Source organism: Brassica napus, chromosome A9 (assembly GCF_020379485.1).
Source record: "Brassica napus cultivar Da-Ae chromosome A9, Da-Ae, whole genome shotgun sequence".
NCBI lineage: Eukaryota > Viridiplantae > Streptophyta > Magnoliopsida > Brassicales > Brassicaceae > Brassica > Brassica napus.
In genome coordinates this window covers 12,015,551-12,040,188 of record NC_063442.1, presented here as the reverse complement: position 1 = coordinate 12,040,188, position 24,638 = coordinate 12,015,551, and the positions used below count along the sequence as shown (strand labels likewise).

General features: G+C 34.8%; 5 protein-coding genes across 6 annotated transcripts; 3 read left to right on the top strand and 2 right to left on the bottom strand.

The window, feature by feature from the left end:
- Positions 1-2,875: 2,875 nt before the first annotated feature.
- LOC106386543 lies at positions 2,876-18,860 on the top strand. Of its 2 annotated transcripts, XM_048739935.1 has the most exons (4): positions 2,876-2,888; positions 5,173-5,179; positions 17,301-17,394; positions 17,940-18,860. In XM_048739935.1, exons 3-4 carry the CDS (start codon positions 17,325-17,327, stop codon positions 18,683-18,685), a joined length of 816 nt encoding a protein of 271 aa, XP_048595892.1. In that variant the 5' UTR covers positions 2,876-2,888; positions 5,173-5,179; positions 17,301-17,324; the 3' UTR covers positions 18,686-18,860. The 2 variants fall into 2 exon arrangements, with proteins under 2 accessions (XP_048595892.1, XP_048595893.1); XM_048739936.1 differs by lacking the exons at positions 2,876-2,888; positions 5,173-5,179 and having other exon boundaries at positions 17,199-17,394; positions 17,940-18,600; positions 18,658-18,860.
- On the top strand, positions 3,306-6,617 carry LOC106386573 (probable LRR receptor-like serine/threonine-protein kinase At3g47570). The gene is made up of 2 exons (XM_013826413.3): positions 3,306-5,994; positions 6,098-6,617. The coding sequence occupies exons 1-2, from the start codon at positions 3,306-3,308 to the stop codon at positions 6,457-6,459; spliced, it is 3,051 nt and encodes a 1,016-aa protein (XP_013681867.2). The 3' UTR covers positions 6,460-6,617.
- On the bottom strand, positions 6,984-8,134 carry LOC106386562 (GTP-binding protein SAR1B). Its single transcript, XM_048739937.1, has 3 exons — positions 7,906-8,134; positions 7,687-7,818; positions 6,984-7,447 (listed from the first exon to the last, which is right to left on the bottom strand). Exons 1-3 carry the CDS (start codon positions 8,032-8,034, stop codon positions 7,121-7,123), a joined length of 588 nt encoding a protein of 195 aa, XP_048595894.1. The 5' UTR covers positions 8,035-8,134; the 3' UTR covers positions 6,984-7,120.
- LOC125577871 (calreticulin-1-like) lies at positions 11,002-16,193 on the bottom strand. The gene is made up of 12 exons (XM_048739934.1): positions 15,956-16,193; positions 15,527-15,634; positions 14,995-15,446; positions 14,819-14,923; positions 14,645-14,731; positions 14,496-14,553; positions 11,949-12,016; positions 11,763-11,858; positions 11,615-11,662; positions 11,478-11,510; positions 11,285-11,395; positions 11,002-11,185 (listed from the first exon to the last, which is right to left on the bottom strand). The coding sequence occupies exons 1-12, from the start codon at positions 16,047-16,049 to the stop codon at positions 11,174-11,176; spliced, it is 1,272 nt and encodes a 423-aa protein (XP_048595891.1). The 5' UTR covers positions 16,050-16,193; the 3' UTR covers positions 11,002-11,173.
- A 2,819-nt stretch (positions 18,861-21,679) lies between the features above and the next one.
- On the top strand, positions 21,680-23,599 carry LOC106386515 (proteasome subunit beta type-4-like). Its single transcript, XM_013826348.2, has 7 exons — positions 21,680-21,833; positions 21,911-21,975; positions 22,060-22,136; positions 22,619-22,748; positions 22,839-22,998; positions 23,080-23,265; positions 23,355-23,599. The coding sequence occupies exons 1-7, from the start codon at positions 21,828-21,830 to the stop codon at positions 23,466-23,468; spliced, it is 738 nt and encodes a 245-aa protein (XP_013681802.2). The 5' UTR covers positions 21,680-21,827; the 3' UTR covers positions 23,469-23,599.
- The last annotated feature ends 1,039 nt before the right edge of the window (positions 23,600-24,638 follow it).

Below are 24,638 nucleotides of genomic sequence, written 5' to 3'. Positions count from 1 at the left end.
AATACGAAGACTTGTAGATAGGTCTTACGCTAGCTTTAGATAAGCTTTACATTACTATTGTGTTTAGGATTATTCTCTTATGATAAGGTCATACGCTGACTTGGATGTTGTATAAATACTTGGGCACTGACATTATACACAGTGGTGACTGCGGCCAGTGCGACCGTCCCGGGTTCGGTTCAAATCTTACAATATTAGGGGCCCTAATTATTTTCATTAGTATATCTGATTTAGATTTGAACAGTATTAAAACGTTGTATCATAACTTTTTCTAGTTCAATTATCAAAGAGAATATACATGTTTGATGTTCGAGTCGAAATTTCAGGGACTTTTTACCAACGTTAAAAAATTAACTTACTATAGGAGCCTTAAATTTTTTTTGCCCAAGGGCCCTTCTATATATTAAGCCGGTCCTGATTATACAGACTCTCAGATCGCATACATATTGACAAAGGCTTTTCGTCGTGTCCCATTTCAAAATCTAGTGTCCAAGTTGGGCACTACAAATCCATGCTCTCAGTGACGGAGTTAGAAATATTTTTTACTGGGGTCATGATATATAAATTTGATATTTAAATTTGATAATATATGATATTATAACAAAAATATTTTTTTTCTAATGGGAACATATGACAACGTACGTAAATATAAATCACTGAGGTCAAATGCTTTTTTTGTTTTTTTCACTGATGTTATTAACGAAAACAAAGTCAACAAACATGTCCAACAAAAAAACCAAACAACAAAAAAGCTAAGGGCACAACACAAGGCCCAAATAGCATAAGAGCCCAAGAAGCCCAACTATTAGATACAGCTTGCGGCCGTAAGCACAGCAAGTAGAAACCGTTGAGGAAAGATGATTAGTCATCCACCAAGTGTTCGGTCGACAAACAATTCATGATCCACGCGTCAAGATAACCAATCACCGTGGAGCCAGCAACGAGGCGTGACGGAGCTCCACCAACAGGAGAGACAAGCCGGTGAAAAGCCGCTCAAACAGAAAAACTCTCACCAGAATCAAAGTCGCTAAGCCTAGACTGACGGATCAAACGTTTCGGAGAGTAGAAATCAACCGTCTTCGATCGAGCCAATCAACATCTATTTTCCTGAATTAACAATCAGACATCCTTGTTGATACGAATTAGCTTGAGGATGAAACAACCCAGCCGAAGGGAAGGAAAGAGACATCGGAAGATTAGCTCAAGAGTCGGATGAGCGAAGGAAACACATGAAACGCCGATCAAACACAAACCCGGAGAAAAGACTCCGGAAGAGAGCCGGCGAAGTAATACTATAGAAGCTATCACTCCCCGGAGACAAAAGCTGGTGAAGCCGGTGATAGCGAACAACCGCTTCCCAGAGTCAGAGCCCAATAGACGGGACTTTGTACCGGATTAAACTCCGGCGAACTAACACAAAGATCGCTCTCTCTGAAAAGAAAACTAAAGAAAAAGAAGAGAAAGCATCAAAACCAAAGACATCTCCTTCCTCTGAAAGATTTTTCTGGAGATAAGAGGAAGAGAGAATCGCTACTGACTGAAGTCAAATGCTAAAGTGGCAAAATATTAAATTAATTTTAGAAAAATACACATTATAATATTTTTTCAAAAATTTAGTGGGGTCATGTGACCCACAACCCCTTTTCTGCTTCTGTCCATGCACATTCTCCAACTTGAGAAGGAATATTAGAACGGATATACTTTAAAAAAGATAAATACAAAGACTTGTTAAAAAAAAAAGACTTGTAGAGAAGTCCTACGTAGTGTTTTTTTGGGATAAGCTTTGCATTCCTATTGTGTTTAGGATGATAAGGTCATATGCCGACTTGGATGTTGCATAAATACTTGGGGGTTGACATTATAATAAGACAAGCATTAGAGTAACCTTACTGGTGAGTATGTAACTCAGTTTTTAAATAAAAATTAAAATTATTATTTAGCAACATTTTATTTAGTTAATTAAATTATAAAGACTCTTAAAGCTATAAACCATTTAGTAAATGACATGTGTAATACAAAGTATATAATAATATGGGTGTAGAAATACTTTATCATGTCTCTTTCCTATTTTTTCTTTTTCTTTTTCCTTTTTTTAATAAATATTAAGATACTTTAATTATCGGTACTGCTCTTATAATAAGATCGGCACTTTTAATACCTGATCTTAATGTTTTTAAACCCGATCGGCCACTGAATCGGATGACTTACCGGATCACTGGATCATTGGATCGACCGCGGATGAACCGTGGATTAATAAATAAATTAATTTTATTATATAATAATATATTAGCTATGAAAATAAATATATAAAAACTAAAGTTTTATATTTTCTAAATATTTTTAAAACATAAAATAATAGTTTGGATATGTATATATATATATATATATGTTTAAAAAGTATTTAGAAAATACTTAATTTTAGTTTTTATATTTTTATTTTCATTTGACATACAATATATCAAAAAATAGTTTAGATTATTTAAAATTTTCTGTAACAAAATAAGAGTTATGACATCTAAAAGAAATCAAAATATAAAATTCATAAATATTTAAATTTCTAATGTGAATAATAAATTAAACTTTAAATTTAAAGTAAACCAAAGTAAAAGACTATTGTAATAAATTGTCAATAACGAAAATAAACTAACACCAAATAACATCAACTAATTTTGGTTCTCTCGACCATCGTTCACTTCATTTTCTTCAGGTGGCATAGTGAAATCTTCATCAAAATTTAAAAATAACAAATATAAAACTGAAAAGGAAAAACCTAACTTTTTTTTGTCAGCACTTAAAAATATAAAACATAATCTAAAAACTAAAAAAAAGAGTAAAAATTATTTATTGGTTCAACCGGTGGTTCAACCGGTATCGGATTCTGGGTTTTAGTGGGTTTTTGCGGGTTTTTGTGGGTTTCTAAATATTGGGTTTTTTACAAAACCCAAACCGAATTTTTTCTGGGTCACCAAGTTTACCGGTTCAACCGCAGGTCCGGGTCGGGTTTCAAAACACTGCCTGATCTAAATCTACAAAACTCAAGATATGTGTTAAAAAAGTGACATAAGTGGTAAAAACACTAGTAACATACTAACATGTATTAACTCCGTTGACTCATTGACTTGGATGGGTTGAGTCTAGAGGACAAGAATCCATGTCATTCTAAAAAGTAACCTGTGGTTGGTGAGCCAATTTATTCTCACCACAATGTGAATTGAAAGTTCAAACTGCTTCGTCTCGTACGAAGCTAGTTTCCTACAAAATACAAAATTCTTATAAGCATCAGAAAAAAAAACAAACTGAGAATCATGAAACTGTGTTTGACAAAAAAAAAAAAAAGAATCATGAAACTGTTTCTTTTGCTTTCTTTTATTGCTCTTGCGCTACTCGAAGCATATGGTGAAACTGATATGCAAGCGTTGCTGGTATTTAAGTCTCAAATTTCTGAAGAGAAAAGGGCTGTCTTGTCCTCATGGAATCGCTCATCCCACTTGTGCAACTGGAAGGGGGTTACATGTGGCCGCAAACTCAAGAGAGTTACTCATCTCAACCTGGAAAACTTGTCATTAGATGGAGTGATATCACCATCAATTGGTAATCTCTCGTTTCTCATATCACTTGATCTCAATGGTAATTCTTTTGGTGGTACTATTCCTCAAGAGGTGGGAAACTTGTTTAGACTTGAATACTTGGATATGGGAATAAATTCTCTGAGAGGACGGGTTCCAAACAGTTTGTACAACTGCTCTAGATTGTCGAGTCTTCGTCTAGACTATAATCATCTTGGAGGGAGTGTTTCTTCAGAGATAGGGTCACTGACAAAGCTCGTCGATCTAAATCTTTTCAGAAACAATCTGAGAGGAAAACTCCCTGCGTCTCTAGGAAACTTGACATCTCTAAACCAACTTACATTATCAGACAACAAACTAGAAGGAGAGATTCCGGGTGATTTAGCTAAATTGACACGACTAGAGGATCTTCAACTAGTATCTAACAATTTCTCAGGTGTTTTTCCTCCAGCTATCTACAATTTGTCTTCACTCAATTATTTAGGCCTCGCTTATAATAACTTCTTGGGTCGGTTGAGACCTGATTTTGGTGTTCTGCTACCAAATCTTATAACGTGTAACCTGGGAAGGAATTATCTAACAGGAGTCATTCCAACAACGATTACCAGTATCTCGACTCTTCAAAGATTGGGAATGAATGAGAACAGTCTGACAGGAAGTATTCCTTCCACTTTTGGAGAAATACCAAATTTGAAATGGTTATTACTTAGTTCCAACTCTTTGGGAAGTGACTCTTCTTCTAGGGACTTTGAATTCCTCACTTCTTTGATTAACTGCACCCAACTAGAGAAACTAGCGGTTGGTTGGAATAGGCTCGGGGGTGACTTCCCTGTTGACATATCTAATCTGTCCTCCAACCTCATAGCTTTGGAAGTCGGAGGAAACCTCATCTCCGGAAGCATTCCTCACGACATTGGGAATCTCATAAGCCTACAAACTCTAACGTTCGATCAAAACATGTTGTCTGGACCACTCCCTACCTCTCTTGGGAAGCTGTTAAACCTGAGGGTTGTAACTCTATCCTCGAATAGATTATCAGGAGAGGTGCCGTCTTTTATAAGCAACTTCACTATGCTGGAAACACTCGACTTGGCTAACAACAGTTTCCAAGGCATGGTTCCTCCAAGTCTAGGAAAATGCAGCAATTTGCTACATCTTCGTATGGATTCTAATCAGTTGGAGGGGGAAATCCCTCGGGAGATCACGCAAATCCAGCGGCTTATTCTCCTTGACATGTCTGGTAACTCTTTGGTTGGCTCTCTACCGGAAGATATTGGAAAGCTAGAAAAACTTATTACACTGGCTGTTGCGGATAATAAGTTATCAGGGAAACTCCCACAAAGCATTGGAAAGTGTCTCACAATGGAATATCTTTATCTGGAAGGAAACAGTTTTGATGGAGATGTTCCTGATATGAAAAGGTTGGTGGGTCTTAAAGAAGTTGATTTGTCCAAGAATAATCTCTCTGGAGGTATACCTGAATATCTTGCAAACTTTTCCAAGTTGGAGTATCTCAATTTGTCTTTTAATAAATTCAATGGAAGGGTGCCTATATTTCAGAATACTACTATGGTTTCTGTATTTGGAAACAAAGATCTGTGCGGAGGGGTTAAAGAGTTTCAACTAAACCCATGCCTCACGCAAGAACCATTGGCGGAGGCAAAGCGTTCCTCTCATCTAAAGAAAATAGCGGTTGGAGTTGGCGTGGGAGTAGCGTTTATTTTGCTGATGTTGTTCGTAGCTTTGATTTGGTTCAGAAAAAGAAAGAAGAATAAGCAGACCAGTGATCCAACTTCTTCTTCTGCCGCCTTGGAAGTCTTCCATGAGAAGATAAGCTACGGAGATCTTCGGAATGCAACGAATGGCTTCTCTGAAAGCAATATGGTTGGGTCAGGCAGTTTCGGTACAGTGTTTAAGGCATTTCTCCCGTCTGGGGAGAACGACGTCGTTGCGGTGAAAGTACTAAACATGCAGAGACGTGGAGCGATGAAGAGTTTTATGGCGGAATGTGCATCTCTCAAAGACATAAGGCATCGTAATCTTGTGAAACTGTTGACGGCTTGTTCGAGTATTGATTTCCAAGGAAACGAATTCAGAGCTCTCGTATACGAGTTCATGCCGAATGGAAGCATGGATACGTGGCTGCACCCGGAGCATCTTAAAGAGCCCTCAAGAACCTTGACACTTCTTGAGAGGCTCAACATTGCTGTAGACGTTGCTTCTGCTTTAGACTATCTTCATGTTCATTGCCACGAACCTATAGCTCATTGTGATCTCAAGCCAAGCAACATCCTTCTAGATGATGATTTGACTGCCCATGTTAGCGACTTTGGTCTGGCTCGTCTTCTCATCAAGTTCGACCAGGAGTCTTTCTTCAGTCAACTGACTTCAGCTGGCGTTAGAGGGACAGTAGGTTATGCTGCACCAGGTAAAACTATCACGCATATGCAAATTCCTTTAATAAAAGAAAGAAAATTAGTTTTTATTTTATTTTTATCAATCCAGTTTTGTTTCTGTTAATTATGGTGCAGAATATGGGATGGGAGCACAGCCATCAGTACATGGTGATGTGTATAGCTTTGGGGTTCTCCTTTTGGAAATGTTCACTGGAAAAAGACCTTCGGATGAGTTGTTTGGAGGAGACTTTACTCTAATTAGCTACACCAAATCGGCGTTGCCGGAAAGGGTTTTGGACATTGCAGATAAATCGATTCTTGACAGCGGTCTCAGGGTTGGTTTTCCTGTTGCTGAGTGCTTGGCATTGGTTTTGAACGTTGGACTTAGGTGTGGGGAAGAATCCCCAATGAACCGTTTGGCAACGAGTGAAGCCGCAAAGGAGTTAGTCTCAATCAGAGAGAGGTTCTTTAAAGCTACAAGAACAGTCAGACGCTGAAGTGTGTATGACTTTTTCTACAAACTTTGCCATCCACTTAACAAGCACTGAGGTCTATATAATATCTTCTTTCAAAATTTCTGTTTTTTATTTTTTTTTACTCTATATTGTTAATGAATGCTTGTGCTATTTTAAGACAACATAGCTGCCTTTAGTTCCGTTCTCGGATTATGAATCAATTAAGCAGACACTAAGCATATGCATTTTCGTTCATAAAACAGCAAGGCCACACCTAAAAGTGACCAACTTCTCAAAATGTCCCATTATATTTATGTTTACCCAAAAGTATCCTATTGTGTTGTTATACCTCTTTAACTCTAGCTTGTCTACATCCAAAATATTTGCTCACTCATTCCTCTTTGTAAAAACCACAAATTAATTACCTAATAAACTCTTGAGCTTTCTGCAAATGATCAAACAAATGCATGGCCGGCCCTGATCAATAGTTCATGCAAAAAGATATACTGTTGAATAAAAGACAAGCAGTTGACACAGATGTCGACTGGGACATGAACAAGGAAGCAAGCCACCAAAGGATGTGTGACACCCTCAATTCATAAAAATGCTTTTAGCTCGGAAAAAGACAAATTTGTTCAGACATGTTCATAAGTTTGGTTTATATGAAGAAAAAAAAAAGACAGACATGATGATAATGATGTCTTCAGTTGATGTACTGAGAGAGCCACTTGAATCCCTCGCCATATCCCATTTTCCGGACGATGCTGCACATGAAGACCTCGAGTGGGCGAACACCAGAATCTCCTCCAGCTGTCGTCACTTTGCCCTTACCGGTGGTGAAGTTGGTGAGACCCAAGTGATACCTAAGCTCGTCCTCCGAGGCTGCGTAAGGGATATCAATCTTGTTTCCGAGAATCAGAAACGGGACAGTTGCAAGGGCTTCATCCGAGAGAAGAGCGTCTAGCTCTTTCTTTGACTCCGAAAATCTCTCCTTGTCGTAAGCATCCACTAGGTAGACAACTGCATCAACCTTTCAGACAGAACAAGAACGAATATCTATCAGCAAAGATTCGATTGATAGGCTAATATGAACAATTTTAAATACTAACATGTTAATACACGCAAACATACTTTTAGTTTGGTCTATACATAACTCGTAGCAATTGTGTAATTGGACTGTAATGAAATAAAGAAATATCTATCTAAGGTTCTACTATAATGCAAACTACAATCATTAAGGATCTAGTATCATTAGAGAGTGGATGTAACCTTGGCGTAGTAATCTTTCCAAACTCTACGAGCAATCTGATGGCCGCCCAAATCAAAAGCCTTGAACTTGATTTTGCCAATGCTAAGTTCCTCGGACGTTGGATGTTGAGTCGGCTGGTGCTGAACCAATCTCTGTCATTACCAATCACATTAAATCTCATTAAATCTAACAGAAACAAAAGCGAATCGAAGTAGGCAAGGATGGAGAGAAAGACAAACCTCGTCTTTGAGCATGTGAAGTAGCGTGGTCTTCCCTGCATTGTCGAGTCCAAGAAACAAGATCTTCGCTTCTTTCTGCCATAGCCCTAACGACGCCAAGATTCCGTAGAACCAATCGAACAAAAACATGATTCTCCTCCCTTATTCTTCTTCCTCACAGAAGAAACTGAAATAAAAATTCAGATCTTGTCTGGATTCGAAAGACAAATGTGAAAAAGTATGTATGCCCAGAATATTAAAGCAGACGTGGCCGATGATTGAGGTGGCTTTTCCACGTGGCTGATTATGATTGGAAGGTTTTATTATGGATGCCAACGTGTACATCAGATCTAAAGAACGACCGGCATCTATTTCACTGCTTTTTTTTGTTATTTCAATATGATCAGTTTTTTTTTTGTCAACCCATTTGAATCTCATTCCATGTGTACCTTTGGAATACAATAGCTTAGTAGCTTTGCCAGGATATTACATAATTTTGATTTCTTATCCTAGCATTTTTTTTTTTGCAAGCTGACCAACAACACATACAAGTTCCTAGGAGAGTAATGAAATGTAGAATTTTGGTAGGATGCAAATGTCTTGATGTCCCTGCATTATGGAGTGCGCCTCATTAATGTTTTCCAACGGTAAATGAGTAGGATCCATTGCAGCGCTTCCTTGAAGTCTTCGAGTGCCTTCTTTACTAAACAAGGACCACCCTATACCGATTTTATTAGTAAAGCTCTGCATCTTGTGGGAGGGATCTCTGCAATGTTGGTTGGTATAGAAGAGGCTACCCCTTGCATTGGATTCATATCCATTGCCGTCGCCTATTGCCAAATGTTTAAATCCATGATCGCAGAATTAATTGTGTGAGTGATGTGTTCTCGTTTGTTCTCAAACTCAACTTTGTCCCGCGATTTCCAAATCCTCCAACCAAGAAACAAAGGAAACATAGACCGAGAGGCGAGAGCTCCCGTGTGTTGCATTTAAAACACTTCTAAGCAGATTAATAATGGCAGAGCTGTTCTGGTCTAGCTCAGTTTCTGCACCCTGCAATGCAAGCGACCATATTTCTCGTGCAACACGACACTGAATGAGCATATGATCAATATTTTCATCATAATCTCCACGGACTTTACATGTCGGTTCCAACTTGCATCCTCTTTGATTCAAATTGTATGCCACTGGAAGGCCATCATGGAGTAACTTCCACCAAAACATCTTAATCTTCGGTGGAATGTTTAACCTCCATATTTTCTTAATGCTTTCAAAGTCGAGACTTCTCCTGGTGGATCTTACAGTCGAGTCACTTTGCACCTCTTCAGCAAAGAAAAGAGAAGTCTTGTGTGTTACTTCAGTCCATAGTTGTGGCCGCTGGGTGGGAGGCAAATATGAACAATTTTGATAGTATTAATATAGAAAATAAAAGCTAATTTTTTGTCTATTTTATTATTTTACAGTAATTAAAATACTATAAATAAATGTTTTCACTTTTATTTTAAAAATACAAAAGGTACGAATAGATATTTTTAATTCTTATAAGAAGACTAGCTAATTCGCTCTTCAAAACACCTCTCTCGTTATTTAAAGTAGTACAGATCTGCTTCATCAGTGTTTTTGATCATGAATCTGATATCAATACCAAGCTTTTCTAACTCTTTCATATTCAACGTAAGATTAAGAAAATAGTAGATCATAGTGAATCATCAACTTAGCTACCATCTGCTTGAAAGCAACCTGATCATAGTTTTGTGCTTGTAATCTAGCATCAACTGTGACGATCATGTTGTGGACATTAGACACATTACCATTACATGGAACCTGACTCCATATATTATAATGGCTTCTCAAACACCATGTTCCATGCATTTTACAGTTCCATGCATACTCAAGCTTTCGATGTTTTACATATTCATATTGTTTTAAATCGCTCAAATCAGAAGTTGGCTCCTTCTACAATTTACAGTTGCAAGCAGTTACATGTAGATCAATAACTTTTTTAAAATAACAACTTAAATTTAAAATTTAAATATTATTATTATTATAAATATATGTATATATGTGATATTTTGTAATTGATATCACCAACCGCTATTATCATTTATATTTATTAGAATTTTAAACGAAAAATAGCCTAAAACCCAAAATTCTTTTATCACTATATAAATCTTACAGTACATGTATTAAATCGAATATTAATCTCTATGAAAACTATTTTTCTATAAAATTATAACTTTTACATAAACATACAAACTAAAAAAAATTGTGTAATTGTTATTGTTAATAATATTAACTTAGTATTGTTAATTTATTATCAAATGATGCTGCATATTCTATTCAACTACTCATAAGTATCTCATAAAACACTCGTCTCTAAACGATGCGCCAGCCGAATGAATCACTTAATAATTTGCAACCATCGACATCTGCAAAATGTATCAGCTTCTTTCTGCATGTTTCTTGCTTTCCATACCATTAGAAATGTTAAATGGATGAATTTGAGTTCTTCCATAAATCCTAAGGAGCTTCCTGATCTTTCAACTGCAACTAATTTCAAGGAACTGAATCTTAGGTGTTGCTCAATTTTGCGCAATGTCCCATCATCTATTGGTAATTCAAAAAACCTCAAGAGTTTGTATCTCGACAACTGCTGAAGTCTTATCCATTGTTTTTACTCGTGCTCAAAATTAGTGGAGCTATTAATCTCCAGGTTTTGGATCTTAACTCGTGCTCAAAATTAGTGGAGCTTCCTTCTTTTATTAGAAATGTTACTAATCTGTGACTATGGGATCTTAGTTTTTGGTCAAGCCTGGTGAAGCTCCCCTTTTATAATGGGAATGCTATTAATGTCAGAAGATTTTACCGAATTATTATAGATACATTCCTCTACTGGAATTAAGTTGGTCAAGTCTAGGCTTTGAGTGTAGCCAGATGTGACTCATTCGAGTTCCCTTCTTCTATTGGGAATAACTACTAATATTCAGAGATTTGATCTCGCAAGTTGTAAAATGCTCAACTATTGCGGAGGTTCCCTTTGTTTTGGGAATGTCACCAATCCCGATCTCTATTGTTGATCCTAATAAGGAATGTGCAGATGGGAGATAGTAGAGAGAGTATGAGAAAGTCAGGAATTTATCAAGTCTAAAACAAGCTGCCACGCTCACCATTTCATCATATTTTTTTGGTAGCTAAAAAAAGTTCTAATATCCCCAACAAACTAGCGCTAAAATAATTCTTTAAAAAGAAAATCAAACGACTCTGGAAACTTGTTGGATCCTTCTTCTGCTCAGAGCTCGTCCTGTAAGTAAAATCATAATCACAAAGTAAGTCAGTCACACAGCTTCAGCTAAAATCTAAATAAACACTTCTGTATATATTCTTGGTTGTGGACACATACATGGGCGGCATCATCCTTGTCTGAGGAGGTTTCTACCTTGGTTTCCTCAGTTTTTGAATCAGTGTCGGATTCATCTCCTTCATGGTCATCGTCCTCTTGTTCATCCTCAGCCTGCACAAATAAGTGAATTTATATCATATCACTTAATGTGAAATATAAAGAGAAATCATTGTGAAACCCGAGAGATTCTTACGTCAGAATCAGCAGTGGGAGCATCCTTTGATTCCTGGTAAAAAAAATAAACATACAAGTTGGTGATAACTCTCATGTTTATTATGATATTGTTTATTTGGAACTACAGATTGGCTAGTTTGGGTGGAGAAAGTTTACCTCTTCCTCTCTCTTCTTCTCAGCTTCGTCGAATGCTGCTTTCTCAGCCTGTAACACCAAATTGGATTTAGCTCTATGAGATCATCAACCACACAAACAAAACCTCCTTTTACAGAAAGAAACACAAAAGAGTTCAGGATTAACATACATCCTTGAGCTTTCCCCAGGTTTCCTCAGCCATCTGCTTAGCGTACTCCGGGTCGTCGCAGACCAAGACATTGTCGAACAATGATCCAGATTTCACCTAAATAATTACGGATGTGTTTAGTCACTAAAATATACCATCACGAAAGACAAAATATATATTTTCTTTGAGATAAGATATTGCTATTACCTGCCACAACTCCACTCCAACATACTTCAATTTGGGGAAGACATAGAGTTCTGGGTCATCCTTGAAGTCTGCATGAAATTGAGATGCTAAGACTTCAGTTGAATATAAAATATGGATTCCTAAATGACTCAAGTTCGTGTAAGATTATAATTCATTAAAAGAATTGAACAACGATCTCAAAGCCATGGGATTACAAATAAACTAGGATAAGACCCGCGCCTTGCGCGGGATTAAGTTATTATTTTTATTATATTTTGGAGAATGAAACAATAGTTTGGCTTCATTTAGATTAGGGGTGTTCAATCCGGATATCGGATTAGTTTCGGTTCGGTTCGGTTTTTTTCGGTATTTCGGTTAGTAAAATATAATTACTATTCTAAATCCATATTTGTTTTGACTTTAGTCTTTCACATACTTTTGAAAGATTTCAGCTGGACGACTAAATTGATCAGCCAATCTTGTTGCTTTAAATCATTAGTATTTATATATATATATATATATATATATATATATATATATATATATATATATATTATTTAGTTTGAATATTTATTAAATAAAAATTCATATGTGCTATATTTTATGATCATTTGTAACTTATTATAACAAAAAAAATAATCTATTGATCACAAAATTTTCAGAGTGGGAATCTTCAAATTTCTAATAATATATAGACGTTTTGAAAAATTCAAAATATAACATATAAGAAAAAATATAAATGTTTTTATTATTTATTTAATGTAATTTTTAATATCTTTCAATAATATAAAATTAAAAAAAGAACTAAGATACCAAAATTGTTATCAAATATTTATTATTCATAATAATTAATTTTCATATATACGTTAATCATATTAGGTAATTTCGTAACTTCTAATTAAGGAAAGTGCAAAAAAAAATTTGGTAGATTATTTATCAATTCGATAGTTAGTTTAATAAAAAATATAATGTAAGTTAAGATGAACCAACCTATTTTTCTAAGAATAGTATATTTTATATAGTCCTTTATTAAATAAGAATTTATAATCATACAGTTCTATGATCATTCATATCGTTTTATAACTGAATATTTAAATCATCGATAACAAAATTTTCAATGTGAAATCTTTAATAAGTTTATAATTTATAAATGTTTTTGAAAATTCATTGAAAGTTTTAATATTAAAATATTTATGTAATCTTATGGTATATAGTTTAATCTATATATATATATATGTTTTATTATTAAATGATATTTTTTACTCATATGGTTTTAAAATCATGTGTATCTTCTTATAATATTAAATAAAAGTTCATATTAATACAATTTTATGATCATTTATAACTTATTATGACAAAAAATAATCTATTGATCACAAAATTTTCTGAGTGAGGATCTTCAAATTTCTAATAATTTATAGACGTTTTGAAAAATTCAAAATATAACATATAAGAAAAAAATATAAATGTTTTTATTATATATTTAATGTGATTTTTTAATATCTTTTAATAATATAAAATTTAAAAAAAATAACTAAGATACACAAAATTGTTATCAAATATTTATTATTCATAATAATTAATTTTCACATATATGTTAATCATGTTAGGTAATTTCGTAGCTTTTATTTAAGGAAAGTGCAAAACATTTTTTGGTACATTATTTATCAATTCGATAGTTAGTTTAATAAAAAGTGTAATATAAGTTAAGATAGATCAACCTATTTTTCTAAGAATAGTATATTTTATATAGTTATTTATTAAATAAGAATTTATAATCATACGGTTCTATGATCATTCATATCGTTTTATAAAAAAATATTTAAATCATCGATAACAAAATTTTCAATATGAAATCTTTAATAAGTTTATAATTTATAAATGTTCTTGAAAATTCATTGAAAGTTTTAATATTAAAATATTTATGTTATCTTATGGTATATAGTGTTTAATCTATATATATATTTATTTTTTTATTAAATGATATTTTTTACTCATATGGTTTTAAAATCATGTGTATCTTCTTATAATAAAAATGTTAAACCATTGATCATTAATTTTTAACATAATAATTTTAATAGTTTTAGTCATTTATTGTCGTTTTAAAAAATTCAAAATATAACATATACGAAAAAATCTAAATTTTACTTTTATAGCTAATTTGATTGTTTAATTTATTTTAAAAATATAAAATTAAACAAAAAATGATGGAGGAGATATAAATTGTTATCAAATCTTTATTATTAAAATCATTTATTGTCATATATATATTAGTCATTTATGGTAATTCCGTAGGTTTTATTTAAGGAAAGAAAATATCATATCATATTATTATATCATATAGTTTGACCAACTTATGTATCTAACAACATATAAAAATCGAATGTGGACCTACTTATTTTTCAATTGAATGTAATTGACTACCTAATTGAGTGCCACCTATGCATTGGGGTCTCTTTTAATTAATACAAAATTGAGGTTACATCTTTTCAAATGTTCCTCAATTAATATATAAGGGATTTTATTGCATAAAATTGTGATTATAAACTGTTGCAGAGAGAATATTACCAGGGTTGTCAATCATTGGAGCCTTCCATTTTCCCTTGTAGTTAGGGTTCTTAATTTTCTACAGAACAATATCACAACAGTGAGAAGAGAGTGCATAGTTTATATACAATCTTATATACGCTAGCTACTTGATTGCAAAACCAACAAACCTTGGGCTTCCATTCACCGTTGTACTCGGGGTTGGGAATGGTAGGGGCAGTCCACTCACCATCTTCCTCATCATCCCAATCCTCAGGCTAAAACAAACATACGATCCAGAATCAAAACGAGAAAATGATCTAGACTAGTTATACACTTCAAATGCTAGAAAAACATTAACAAACCTTCTTTGCATCAGCGTCTGGGATCTCCTTTGGGATGTCATCGTATCCAGCTGGCTTTGTGTCTTCAGGATCAGGAATGTACTCTTTGTCATCCCAGTCCTCAGGCTACAGTAAAACAGAGACTCAGATTAATGAGAACTTGTTATCACACACGTAGAAGAGAGATATAACTTTACCTTCTTGGCGCTAGGATCCTTAATCTTCTTGGCTGGGAGGAGATCCCAGTCAGAGTAGAGGCTACCAGTTTGCTTCTCAACGTTATCAATAAGAATACTGTAAGTAGCATCCGGGCGGAGGATGAACGTGTAGACATGCGTGAGCTGATCAGTCTCACATGGAACCTCCTTCTTGATCAGATGGTTTGTTCCATTGTAGGTAAGGATAGCATGCACTTTCTTAGTGTCGTAGCCACAGATATCAGGACCAAACATGATGCTGTAAGGAGTGTCTCCACCGAATTTCTTCTGGTCAACATCACCACTGAGAAGCTTCATGTATCCACCGCCACAGTCAAGCTTCTGCTCGTGCTTGACGGAGAATTGGAAGACAAGGGTCTTGTCCTTGTTGCTGAACTCAGGGAACTCAGCTGATATGGCGTAGAATCTGTAGTCCTCGCTAGTCTGGATACCTGCAAGAGAGTGATCAACGCTTAACATGAGGTTTATGAATGAACATGAAGAGATCCAATGAATCATCAATCAACAATACCTTTGTCGTTAGCGTCACCAGACCAGTTGCCAGCAGTGTGGCTCCATTCCCCAGCAGTGTTGTCATCTTTCTTCCAGTCAGATTTTACCCATCTCTTCTCCCATCCATCTTTACAAACATAGATAACAAAAAGATTATCAGTCTAAATCATATCGAATACATATAAGCAATCACAAACTACTATCGAAATCGTATTTTCCCACACGCCTTCCTAGATCAACGATCATAATCGCGAAATCAAAGGATCAACGTTAAAATTCATAGATCTACCACAAACATTTCGAAAAAGTTCGATCGATTCAACACGTAATGAGCTAAACCGGATCAACGTGAAATCATCTGATCAAAACGAATAGACGTGGCGATCGCAAAACATCGATTGAAACTTTACAAATAACAGATAGAAGTTATATAGAGAAATGTAGCTACCTTCGAATTTTTCCTCGAAGATAACACTAGCAGAGGCGATCGCGACGAGGCCGATAAGAATCAGAGAGATGAAGTTGGGGTTTAGTTTCGCCATCGCTGGAAACTCAGATCGCACCTTCCTCGAAAACAGTAAGATGCTACAAGCCTACAGGAAGATGCTCTATATACCCAGAGAGAAGCCGCAAGTGAAGTAGCGCTCTCGTGGCTTACTGACGTTGCAAATTTCGAGACGTTCACCAATGAATGAATTACACGTCATATCTAGTTGTCATTGGTAGGACGTGGCCTCAGCTCATTGGATAAAACTACGAATTTGGAGTCGATTTTTAATCGTACAGAGTTTACACGTGGAAAAATGTAAGTACACGGTGCATCTCGTGTGATTTAAAGGAGGTTTCAATAACAGTGTACTCCGTTGGATTTTGGTAGATGCTATTGTAACCGTCAGATTCGACCTAATTTTATCCAAAAATCTTTTGTACAAGTAGTTGTTGCAATTTTCTATTTCTGTCCTATACAAAATAGACCTGTACAAAATTTATTAATACTAATTGCCAAAGAAAAATAACTATAGATGTACGATAAATAAATATTTTCCCTGAAATTAGATATTAAGATATTAATAACATTAAATGACTAAAATCTAATGAAGTAATATTTTTTTTTTCATTTTAAGCTCTCGGCATCTCATATTAAAAATTAAAACGGTTAAAATTGATGATACTATTCAATAAATAATTAGATTTATTACTATATTATTAACCATAAATAAAAAAATAATTTTATTGATATGATAATTATTTTTATCTAAAAATAATTTATACTGTGTTATGAAGAAATTATTTTACATAATGAAATTGTAAATTTTTAAGAAGAAAGATAAATTCATATATATTTTTGGATATAACTATGTACACTAAAGTTTTTCCAAGTTTCTTAAAAATTATTTCACAACATAATATTTAATTGTTTTAAAAAAAGATGAATCCCTATATATATTCACAATAATATTTAATTGTATTTAATATTTTATTTTATTTAAAACTATTAATAATATTCTACAGTTTGTTTTTTAAAATGTGTGTATAAATCTAAAAAGACAAATAAAATGAAACATATCTAAAACAAATCAATGCTAAATCCCCAAAAATGATATTATTTTAACAGCATTGATTTATCAACCAGTGGTATACATATATCCTTAAACCGAAATAAACAAAATTAATTTTATGCGAAACCGGGATCAGGTCTCATTAGCTAACCGTCGTCACATCCACATCGCTTTGAATAGTCTTTCCCTCTGCCACACTCGAACGTTTTGTTCTTTAAGCAGAAAAAATTGGGGGAAATCTGGAATCGAGAACTCTTCATGGACTTCCGCAGTAGAAGGGTTCAATTTCTTCTCTTCGCTATAGGAATCGTCGCTCTCAGTATCACAGGTGCTTTCTTCTTCATCCTCAAACTTACTGTTGTTTTTTTTGGGATGTTCATGTTAAATCAATGTATTTATAGTGTAAATCTATCTCTTTTTTCATCAATTTGTTCCTGTAAGTGCTAAATCCCGATCTGGGCTCTATTAGTTTGTACTGAAGTTTTGACATTTTGAAGATCTGGTTTTAGAAAAAGTAATTTTATTTCTTTGTCTGATATATTAGATTTGGCGTATGAACTGCATAGCTAAGTGTGTTCTGTAGTTATTATTATTATTTTTTATACACGATGGTTGTTAATATATATACTTTGGTTTAAACTTGGTTATATGAGTTGTTGGGATGTCTGAAACATCTGTTGTGTTAGCTCAGTGTGTTGTGTAATTATTGTTTGAATCTTCAAATTTCACAACTCCCTTTCCCTCATCTAGCTGCTTAATCCTCGGAACCATATAGTTTTTCATATATACTATGGTTTAAAATTAGTTATATGAGGTCTTGGGATGTCTGAATCATCTGTGGTGTTATATATATTTTTTATATATGTTAAACAGCGGAAAAATGTCGGGAACTTGTTGGAGAAGAAGCTGCGTCAAAGAGTGGACAGTTTACATTCCTGAACTGCTTTGACATGAGTTCAGGAACCGTAGCCTGTGCGGTCAAAGAAGGCGTGAAACTGTATTTCTACAGCATAAGATCTATTCACGTCGAGAAAGCCCGGAACGTCGCCATCGAGAAAGCCTTGCACGAGGCGTTGGTAAAAGGCATGGCCGCGAACGAAGCAGCCAAAGACGCGCAGAACGCGGGAGCGAAAGCGGCTAAAATGGCGACACGGCAAGCGAAACGGATCATAGGACCGATCGTAGCAGCCGGGTGGGATTTCTTCGAGGCGCTTTACTTTGGAGGGACGTTGACCGAAGGGTTCTTGCGTGGTTCGGGAACTTTGGTCGGTGCTTATTCGGGAGGGTATGTGGGAGAGCAGAGGTTTGGGAGGTTCGGTTATCTTGTGGGAAGTCACTTGGGGAATTGGATCGGTGCAAGGGTTGGACTGATGGTTTATGATGTTGTGAATGGGGTGAATTTCTTCTTTGAGGCTTATCAATCTGGAGAAAGTTATGAGGATCAGTCGACTTATAAAACTGAGGAGAATCAGTCTACATATGAAACTTCTGAGGAGGATCAATCTACATATGAAACTTCTGAGGATCAGTCTACATATGAAACTTCTGAGGAGGATCAGGGTTCGTATGAAACTTCTGAGGATCAGTCTACGTATGAAACTCCAAGTTACGAGCTGTAGAAGCTTCCTGGATTGACCATGGCCTAGGAAGCTTTTGAAGATTAATAGAATTGCTCTAGAAGATTCTGGAGTGTTTGTTTGTGATACGTTTGACATAGTTGTATAGACTAAAAGAGTTCCAACATTGCTTATGTACGAAATATTTAAAGTTACAATTTGTTCCTGTTTGACTCGATTTTCCTCTCAGTCATGTCTTGTTTTAAACCCGTTTATAGGTAGCAAAATGTTGTTTGTGGGAGGCAGGAGAAATGCAGATCATCTGCTGTTGCAGGAGAACTGCACTTAAATCATCCCTTCACCATTTTCTGTTTTTGAAATTTATTTGGCAGGAGAACTACAATCAGTTCAGAATTTTTTGTCATTTTCTGAGAAAAAACAGATCCCCCATATACAGTTCTGTCCATTATTTGGTGATGTTTTCCCACTTTTTTTTTGACCAATAAATGATTTTATTACAAATTATTAATATATTTAATAATCTTCTATAATCTTTTATATTTAATACTAACCATATTTAAACTACAATATTATACATTTACATAATTAAAAATTCACATATCATATAAAAAGAGAGATAAATAGACAATGAGATTTTTTAATGGAAAATAGAAATATTTGGTTAATTACTAATATTTTCATTTTTTAATTTTAAAATTTTAGTAACATAACTTTAGTGAAATTTATTGTTATTTACGTATTGTATTTGTATATTATGTATATTATTGTTATTTTATTATTTAAATATATAATATATTTTTAAATTGCTTTTATCATTATAAATTGTAATTAATGTTTTCAAAATCGGATCGGAGACGGTAGATCAAACTGGCCAGACCGTGACTCATTTTTTGACTTGTTTCTGATTGTGTTAAAAACCGGATTTGAGTTATACCGGTAAATCCAAATCAAAAACCGGTCAAACATGCTAAAATCGTGATATGATTCGATATTAAAAACTGGTTTTTAATTAAGTTAAAAATTTTAATTTTATAAAAGTTATAAAAATTTCATACGTTTTCTAATAACCATTTAAATAAATTGAGTTTGTCATATTTTATATCATTTTAATTTATTTTGATATTATTTTAGATTCTAACAATGATAAAATTGCATGAGAATAATTTTGTAGCTGTACTTATATATATAATTAATTAATTTAATATAAAATTTCAATTTAAAATCTGGTTGGACTAGTCCAACCGTTGATCTAGGGGTGGGCACTTTACCCGATACCCGAAGCCGCACCCGAACCCGATCCAAAAAACCCGAACCGAAATCCGAACCGAAGTAGCAAAATACCCGAACGGATATTAAGTTAGAAGAGATTGGATATCCGAACCCGAACGGGTAATATCCGAACCCGAATGGATATCCGAAGATAACCGAACATATGTATACTTACCCTTATATATCTAGTTTACATCTCTTATTTTATTTAAAATATTTATATTAATGTTACACATACTTTAAGATCATATAGTATATCTATAATTATGGAGAAAATAATTTGATATTCATTTAAAATGTATATCAAAATTTTTGTTTTATGTATTAACAAAAGGTACATCCAAAGTTTAAAAACAATAGCCAAATTAATATCTATTTGTTTTTAAGATATTATCTCCAAATCTATTAATCATTCAATCTATAAAAAATAAAAATAAATCAATTAAGTGAAATCTATATTTTTAAATACAAGAAACTTAAAAGTGAAAATTTTATTTTTTTCTTTTAAAATCTAAATATCCGAAACCCGATCCGAAATAACCGAACCCGAACTAAAAATACCCGAACCCGACCCGAAGTACAAAAATACCCGAACGGGTTCTATATCCCTATACCGAAATATCCGAAAATCCGAAATACCCGATCCGAACCCGAACGGGTATCCGAACGCCCACCCCTACGTTGATCTGCTTGATCTGCATTTCTCCCACATGTTCTGCTTGATCTGCATTTCTCTCACATGTTCTGCTTGATCTGCTCTTGATCTGCTTGATCTGCACCGCTTGAACTGTTTTTACCATTCGAACCCTGAAAATGTTGTATGTTTTCTTTGGTGGTAGAAAATTTTATTATTTAATTAGTAATTTTTCAGCGATTTAAAGTTGCGAAATGGACTTGTGAGTGTGACTGATTGTAAGTTGCTGCGACGTGCAAACGAACATGCCCATATAGTGAGATAGCAAACAATTTCACAACAAATCTGTTTTTTTTTTCAACAAATCTAATCTTCTTCATATTCTTCTTTCTCACGTTCGCCCTATATGATCTTATACTCTCTTCCATTTATCATAATCAAGTAAATCTCTTGTTCAAAAAGGCGGCCATCGGAGGTTGACCGCGGCGACTATGTCCAACTCGGTGTAGTTAGGTATTGATCCGTGTTGATCCGCTTAAGACCGTTTAATTCCTGCGTTGCCTAATTTCCACCTAAACTTTTAAAGTTTTTTTTTTCCGTCCGTGTAAAGTTAAAATATGATTAATTATTTTTTACTCATTATTAATATATTTTGTGTAATTATTCATTACTAAATAATTATAATTAATTATCAAACCCAAAACAAACACATATTACATCATTAAGAAATTTTTTCGTACCAAACATATCATAATCTAAATGTTTGATGACTCAAAAAAAGCTGTTTAAAAATATATATAAAAAATTATATAATTATGTATAAGAACATATGTCATCATGTTTAAAATTAGCTAAATATATTATAAATATATTAAATTTTATTTAAAACTAAATCCCGTATAATTTTTAAATACTTTCCGATTTTTTGGTAACTCGTTAGGTCCGGAGTCATCTCCGACTAGCACCCAGCGCATTTCAATATGGGGGGTAAATCCAACTCTCAAGTCTTATCAGACTCGAGACTTCAATTTTGAAATATTTATAAGACAACAAATTGGACTTGGGCCTTAGTTAGATTGGGCCGAGTTCAAGTCGAGTTGGGTTTATAACAGAACTAAACCGGTCAATTAGCGGATCAGACCGGATTTAGTTTGTTTCTTGAGGCAAAGGAAACCCCGAAACTTTTTTTTATTAGTGAGGTAAAATAACAAAATCAAAGCTTTCAGATCTTGAACAAGAACCTAATCTCTCTCTCTCTCTCTCGCGCTTGCTACGGAAAAGATGACTGTAAGTCCGACAAATCTCAAAATCTTCAATGTTCCTTACTGTATATGCTTCTGATTCTGTGGGGGGTTTTAATCCAGTTTACTATTCCGATTGATAACGGAGATGCCTTGAAGAACGCAGAAGCTGATTCACAAAGAACTCTGTAAAAATCCTCTCTCTTTCCCTTTCTCTCTCTCTATCTATTCTCGATTCAGTATTATGGTTTATGTTTGGAGTGTTTGGTTAGGTACCCGTATGTGACTGGGACATCGATTGTGGCAATCAAGTACAAAGATGGGGTTCTAATGGCTTCCGACATGGGAGGTCTGTTTCTTTTCCCTTAGTTTCAGCTAAAAAAGTAATTGAAGATTTCTCTTGTCTCTCTGTTGGGTTTCTTTTTATTAGTTTAAAGGTATCTCTTTCCGGCTAGGGATCATGTGTTCTTGATAGATAAGCTTGAATAAACTTGTTTTCATACTCTTTTGTATAACAGTCAGTACTCAGGATGTTATAGTGGCAAGCTTTTTGGATATTTGATTTCTCGTAAATTCTCTCTCTTTAGTTGCATTTTTTTTTTTGAGAGCACGCTTTGTAATTTTTGTTAGCTGTTACTGTGCACTTTCGATTGAGTTAGGGAGTTAAGAGTTCTAACAACGTTATGCATAAAAGATGTTGTTTCTGGCTATTTGAGTCTGCTTTGTATTTGACATTAGTTTAACCTTCTATGTGTGTTTGTTTGGCTACAGTTCTAATGGCTTCTTCTCTTTGTAAGTTTAAAGGTTTTATGGTGGATAATGAATGTGCAGGTTCATATGGATCCACGTTAAGATACAAGAACATTGAGAGAGTGAAGGCTATTGGCAAGCATTCTCTTCTCGGTGCCAGCGGAGAAATCAGCGACTTTCAGGAGATTCTTCGTTATCTTGATGAGCTCGTGTAAGAATGATTCCAACTTCTTCTTTTTTTCTCTTAAATCTTTCAACTTTTTATATCTGACGAAGCCCTTGCTTGCTTTTTTACATATAGGTTGAATGATAACATGTGGGATGATGGTAACTCTTTGGGACCAAAAGAGGTTCACAACTATCTGACTCGTGTCATGTACAACCGCCGCAACAAGTTTAACCCTCTCTGGAACACTCTCGTCCTTGGTGGCGTCAAAAATGGGGAAATCTACCTCGGCATGGTAACGTCTCAAGAGACTCGACATTCGCTCTATGCCAAGTCTTTCTTATTGATTTGGATCTGTTTGATTCTCTCTTTCTAGGTGTCAATGATTGGTGTTAGTTTCGAGGACAATCATGTTGCCACTGGATTTGGGAACCACCTAGCTAGGCCAATCCTTCGTGATGAGTGGCGTGCGGACCTGAGCTTCGAAGATGGTGTCAAGCTCCTTGAGAAATGTATGCGTGTGCTTCTTTACCGTGACAGATCTGCTATTAACAAGCTTCAGGTTTGTTTGTCATTAATTTCAAGAACGATTTGAAGCTCTTCGTTTGGAAACGTAATAAATGGAAAATGTGTGTTTGAAACTTTGCGCAGATAGCGAAGATCACGGAGGAAGGGGTGACTGTCTCTCAGCCCTACTCATTGAAGACGTTTTGGGAGTTCCAGGCTTTCCACAACCCAACTGCTGGTGCTCAAGGCTCTTGGTAAGAAAGCCTTATCAATCTTGAGACCAAGCTCTGCCTATTTATTTTATTTCATGTGATGTTGTTAAAATACTCTCTACTGTAGTGGATTTCCTGGTGGTTATCTCAATGAAATTTTCTGAAGACATTTGGACAGTTGCATCTCTTAAATACTACGTATTCTATAAGCTTTATGTCATACGAGGATGCCATCATATATACATAAGAGTAACAGTTGCCCTGTCATTACTGACTTGAGTCAGTACAGAATAAACCATAACTAGTGATAAAAATGATAGTATTATCAAAGTGAGATATTTAGATCGGATTTCTGTTTTAAGTCCCAAAAACATATTTTTGATAGGTAAAATTACTTCTTGAAATATTCTGCTTCTAAATATCTTGCAGCGCCTAGAACCTAAAACTAGGGTTGTCAGTTGAGTATGATCTTAAAAAATCAAAATCAGACATATCTTATCTCGATAAATCGGAACTGAAACACCTAAATGCAAGTATGAAAGAGCTACAACGATCTTTATGGTGATATGCATACAAACTTCTTAACTATCACCGGAAATACTCGAAAATGCTTTTATTTTCATTGAAATTGTTGGAGAGGGATTGAATATAAACATTCGGTCCAATTGTTAGAAAAACCTGTGCATATAATCATATTTCCACCTAATGGAGATAAAACGTGCATTACAATTGTCCTACAAATCAGGAACAGGAAAAGGAAGCAGATCACCACTTAATTATTTGCAAATAATATGAGATTAAAATGAGAATACCAAACCACCACGGGTTGGTGGGCTAGTGGTCTGAGGTAGTTAACACACCAATACGGACCCGGGTTTGAATACCCTCTGTGGCCACGGAATACTTTACGCCCTCCCTAAGTTTAAAGTTATCGCGGCGTTGGTACAGCCGTACCGGGTCCTTGGGTAATGGGTATTAGTGTCGGCTGGTTCCGGGCCAGGGGGATTAGATGGTTGGCAATCGGAAAACACGTGCAGATTACGGATTTTTGGGCAAACGGAAACCACGTGCGGATTACGGGTCACCTTTGAACCTCCTGTTAAAGAAAAAAAAATGAGAATACCATAACATAGAAATAGAAGACGTAGTGTTCATAACGTGGATGTTGCTCTCTCACACGTGAAGGGTCTTCTTGCCACCGCTAAAACCGGTCTCA

Coding starts and splice junctions, on each gene's coding strand:
- LOC106386573 (XM_013826413.3), top strand. CDS start 3,306: ATGAAACTGTGTTTGACAAAAAAAAAAAAAAGAATCATGAAACTGTTT. Junction 5,995..6,097: donor AGTAGGTTATGCTGCACCAG/GTAAAACTATCA, acceptor ATTATGGTGCAG/AATATGGGATGGGAGCACAG.
- LOC106386562 (XM_048739937.1), bottom strand. CDS start 8,034: ATGTTTTTGTTCGATTGGTTCTACGGAATCTTGGCGTCGTTAGGGCTA. Junction 7,819..7,905: donor TTCACATGCTCAAAGACGAG/GTTTGTCTTTCT, acceptor TGGTAATGACAG/AGATTGGTTCAGCACCAGCC. Junction 7,448..7,686: donor GGAAAGATTACTACGCCAAG/GTTACATCCACT, acceptor TCTGTCTGAAAG/GTTGATGCAGTTGTCTACCT.
- LOC125577871 (XM_048739934.1), bottom strand. CDS start 16,049: ATGGCGAAACTAAACCCCAACTTCATCTCTCTGATTCTTATCGGCCTC. Junction 15,635..15,955: donor CTTCGAGGAAAAATTCGAAG/GTAGCTACATTT, acceptor ATGTTTGTAAAG/ATGGATGGGAGAAGAGATGG. Junction 14,924..14,994: donor AGGATCCTAGCGCCAAGAAG/GTAAAGTTATAT, acceptor GTTTTACTGTAG/CCTGAGGACTGGGATGACAA.
- LOC106386543 (XM_048739935.1), top strand. CDS start 17,325: ATGGACTTCCGCAGTAGAAGGGTTCAATTTCTTCTCTTCGCTATAGGA. Junction 17,395..17,939: donor CGTCGCTCTCAGTATCACAG/GTGCTTTCTTCT, acceptor TATGTTAAACAG/CGGAAAAATGTCGGGAACTT.
- LOC106386515 (XM_013826348.2), top strand. Junction 22,137..22,618: donor AATGGCTTCCGACATGGGAG/GTCTGTTTCTTT, acceptor ATGAATGTGCAG/GTTCATATGGATCCACGTTA. Junction 23,266..23,354: donor CTGCTATTAACAAGCTTCAG/GTTTGTTTGTCA, acceptor AACTTTGCGCAG/ATAGCGAAGATCACGGAGGA.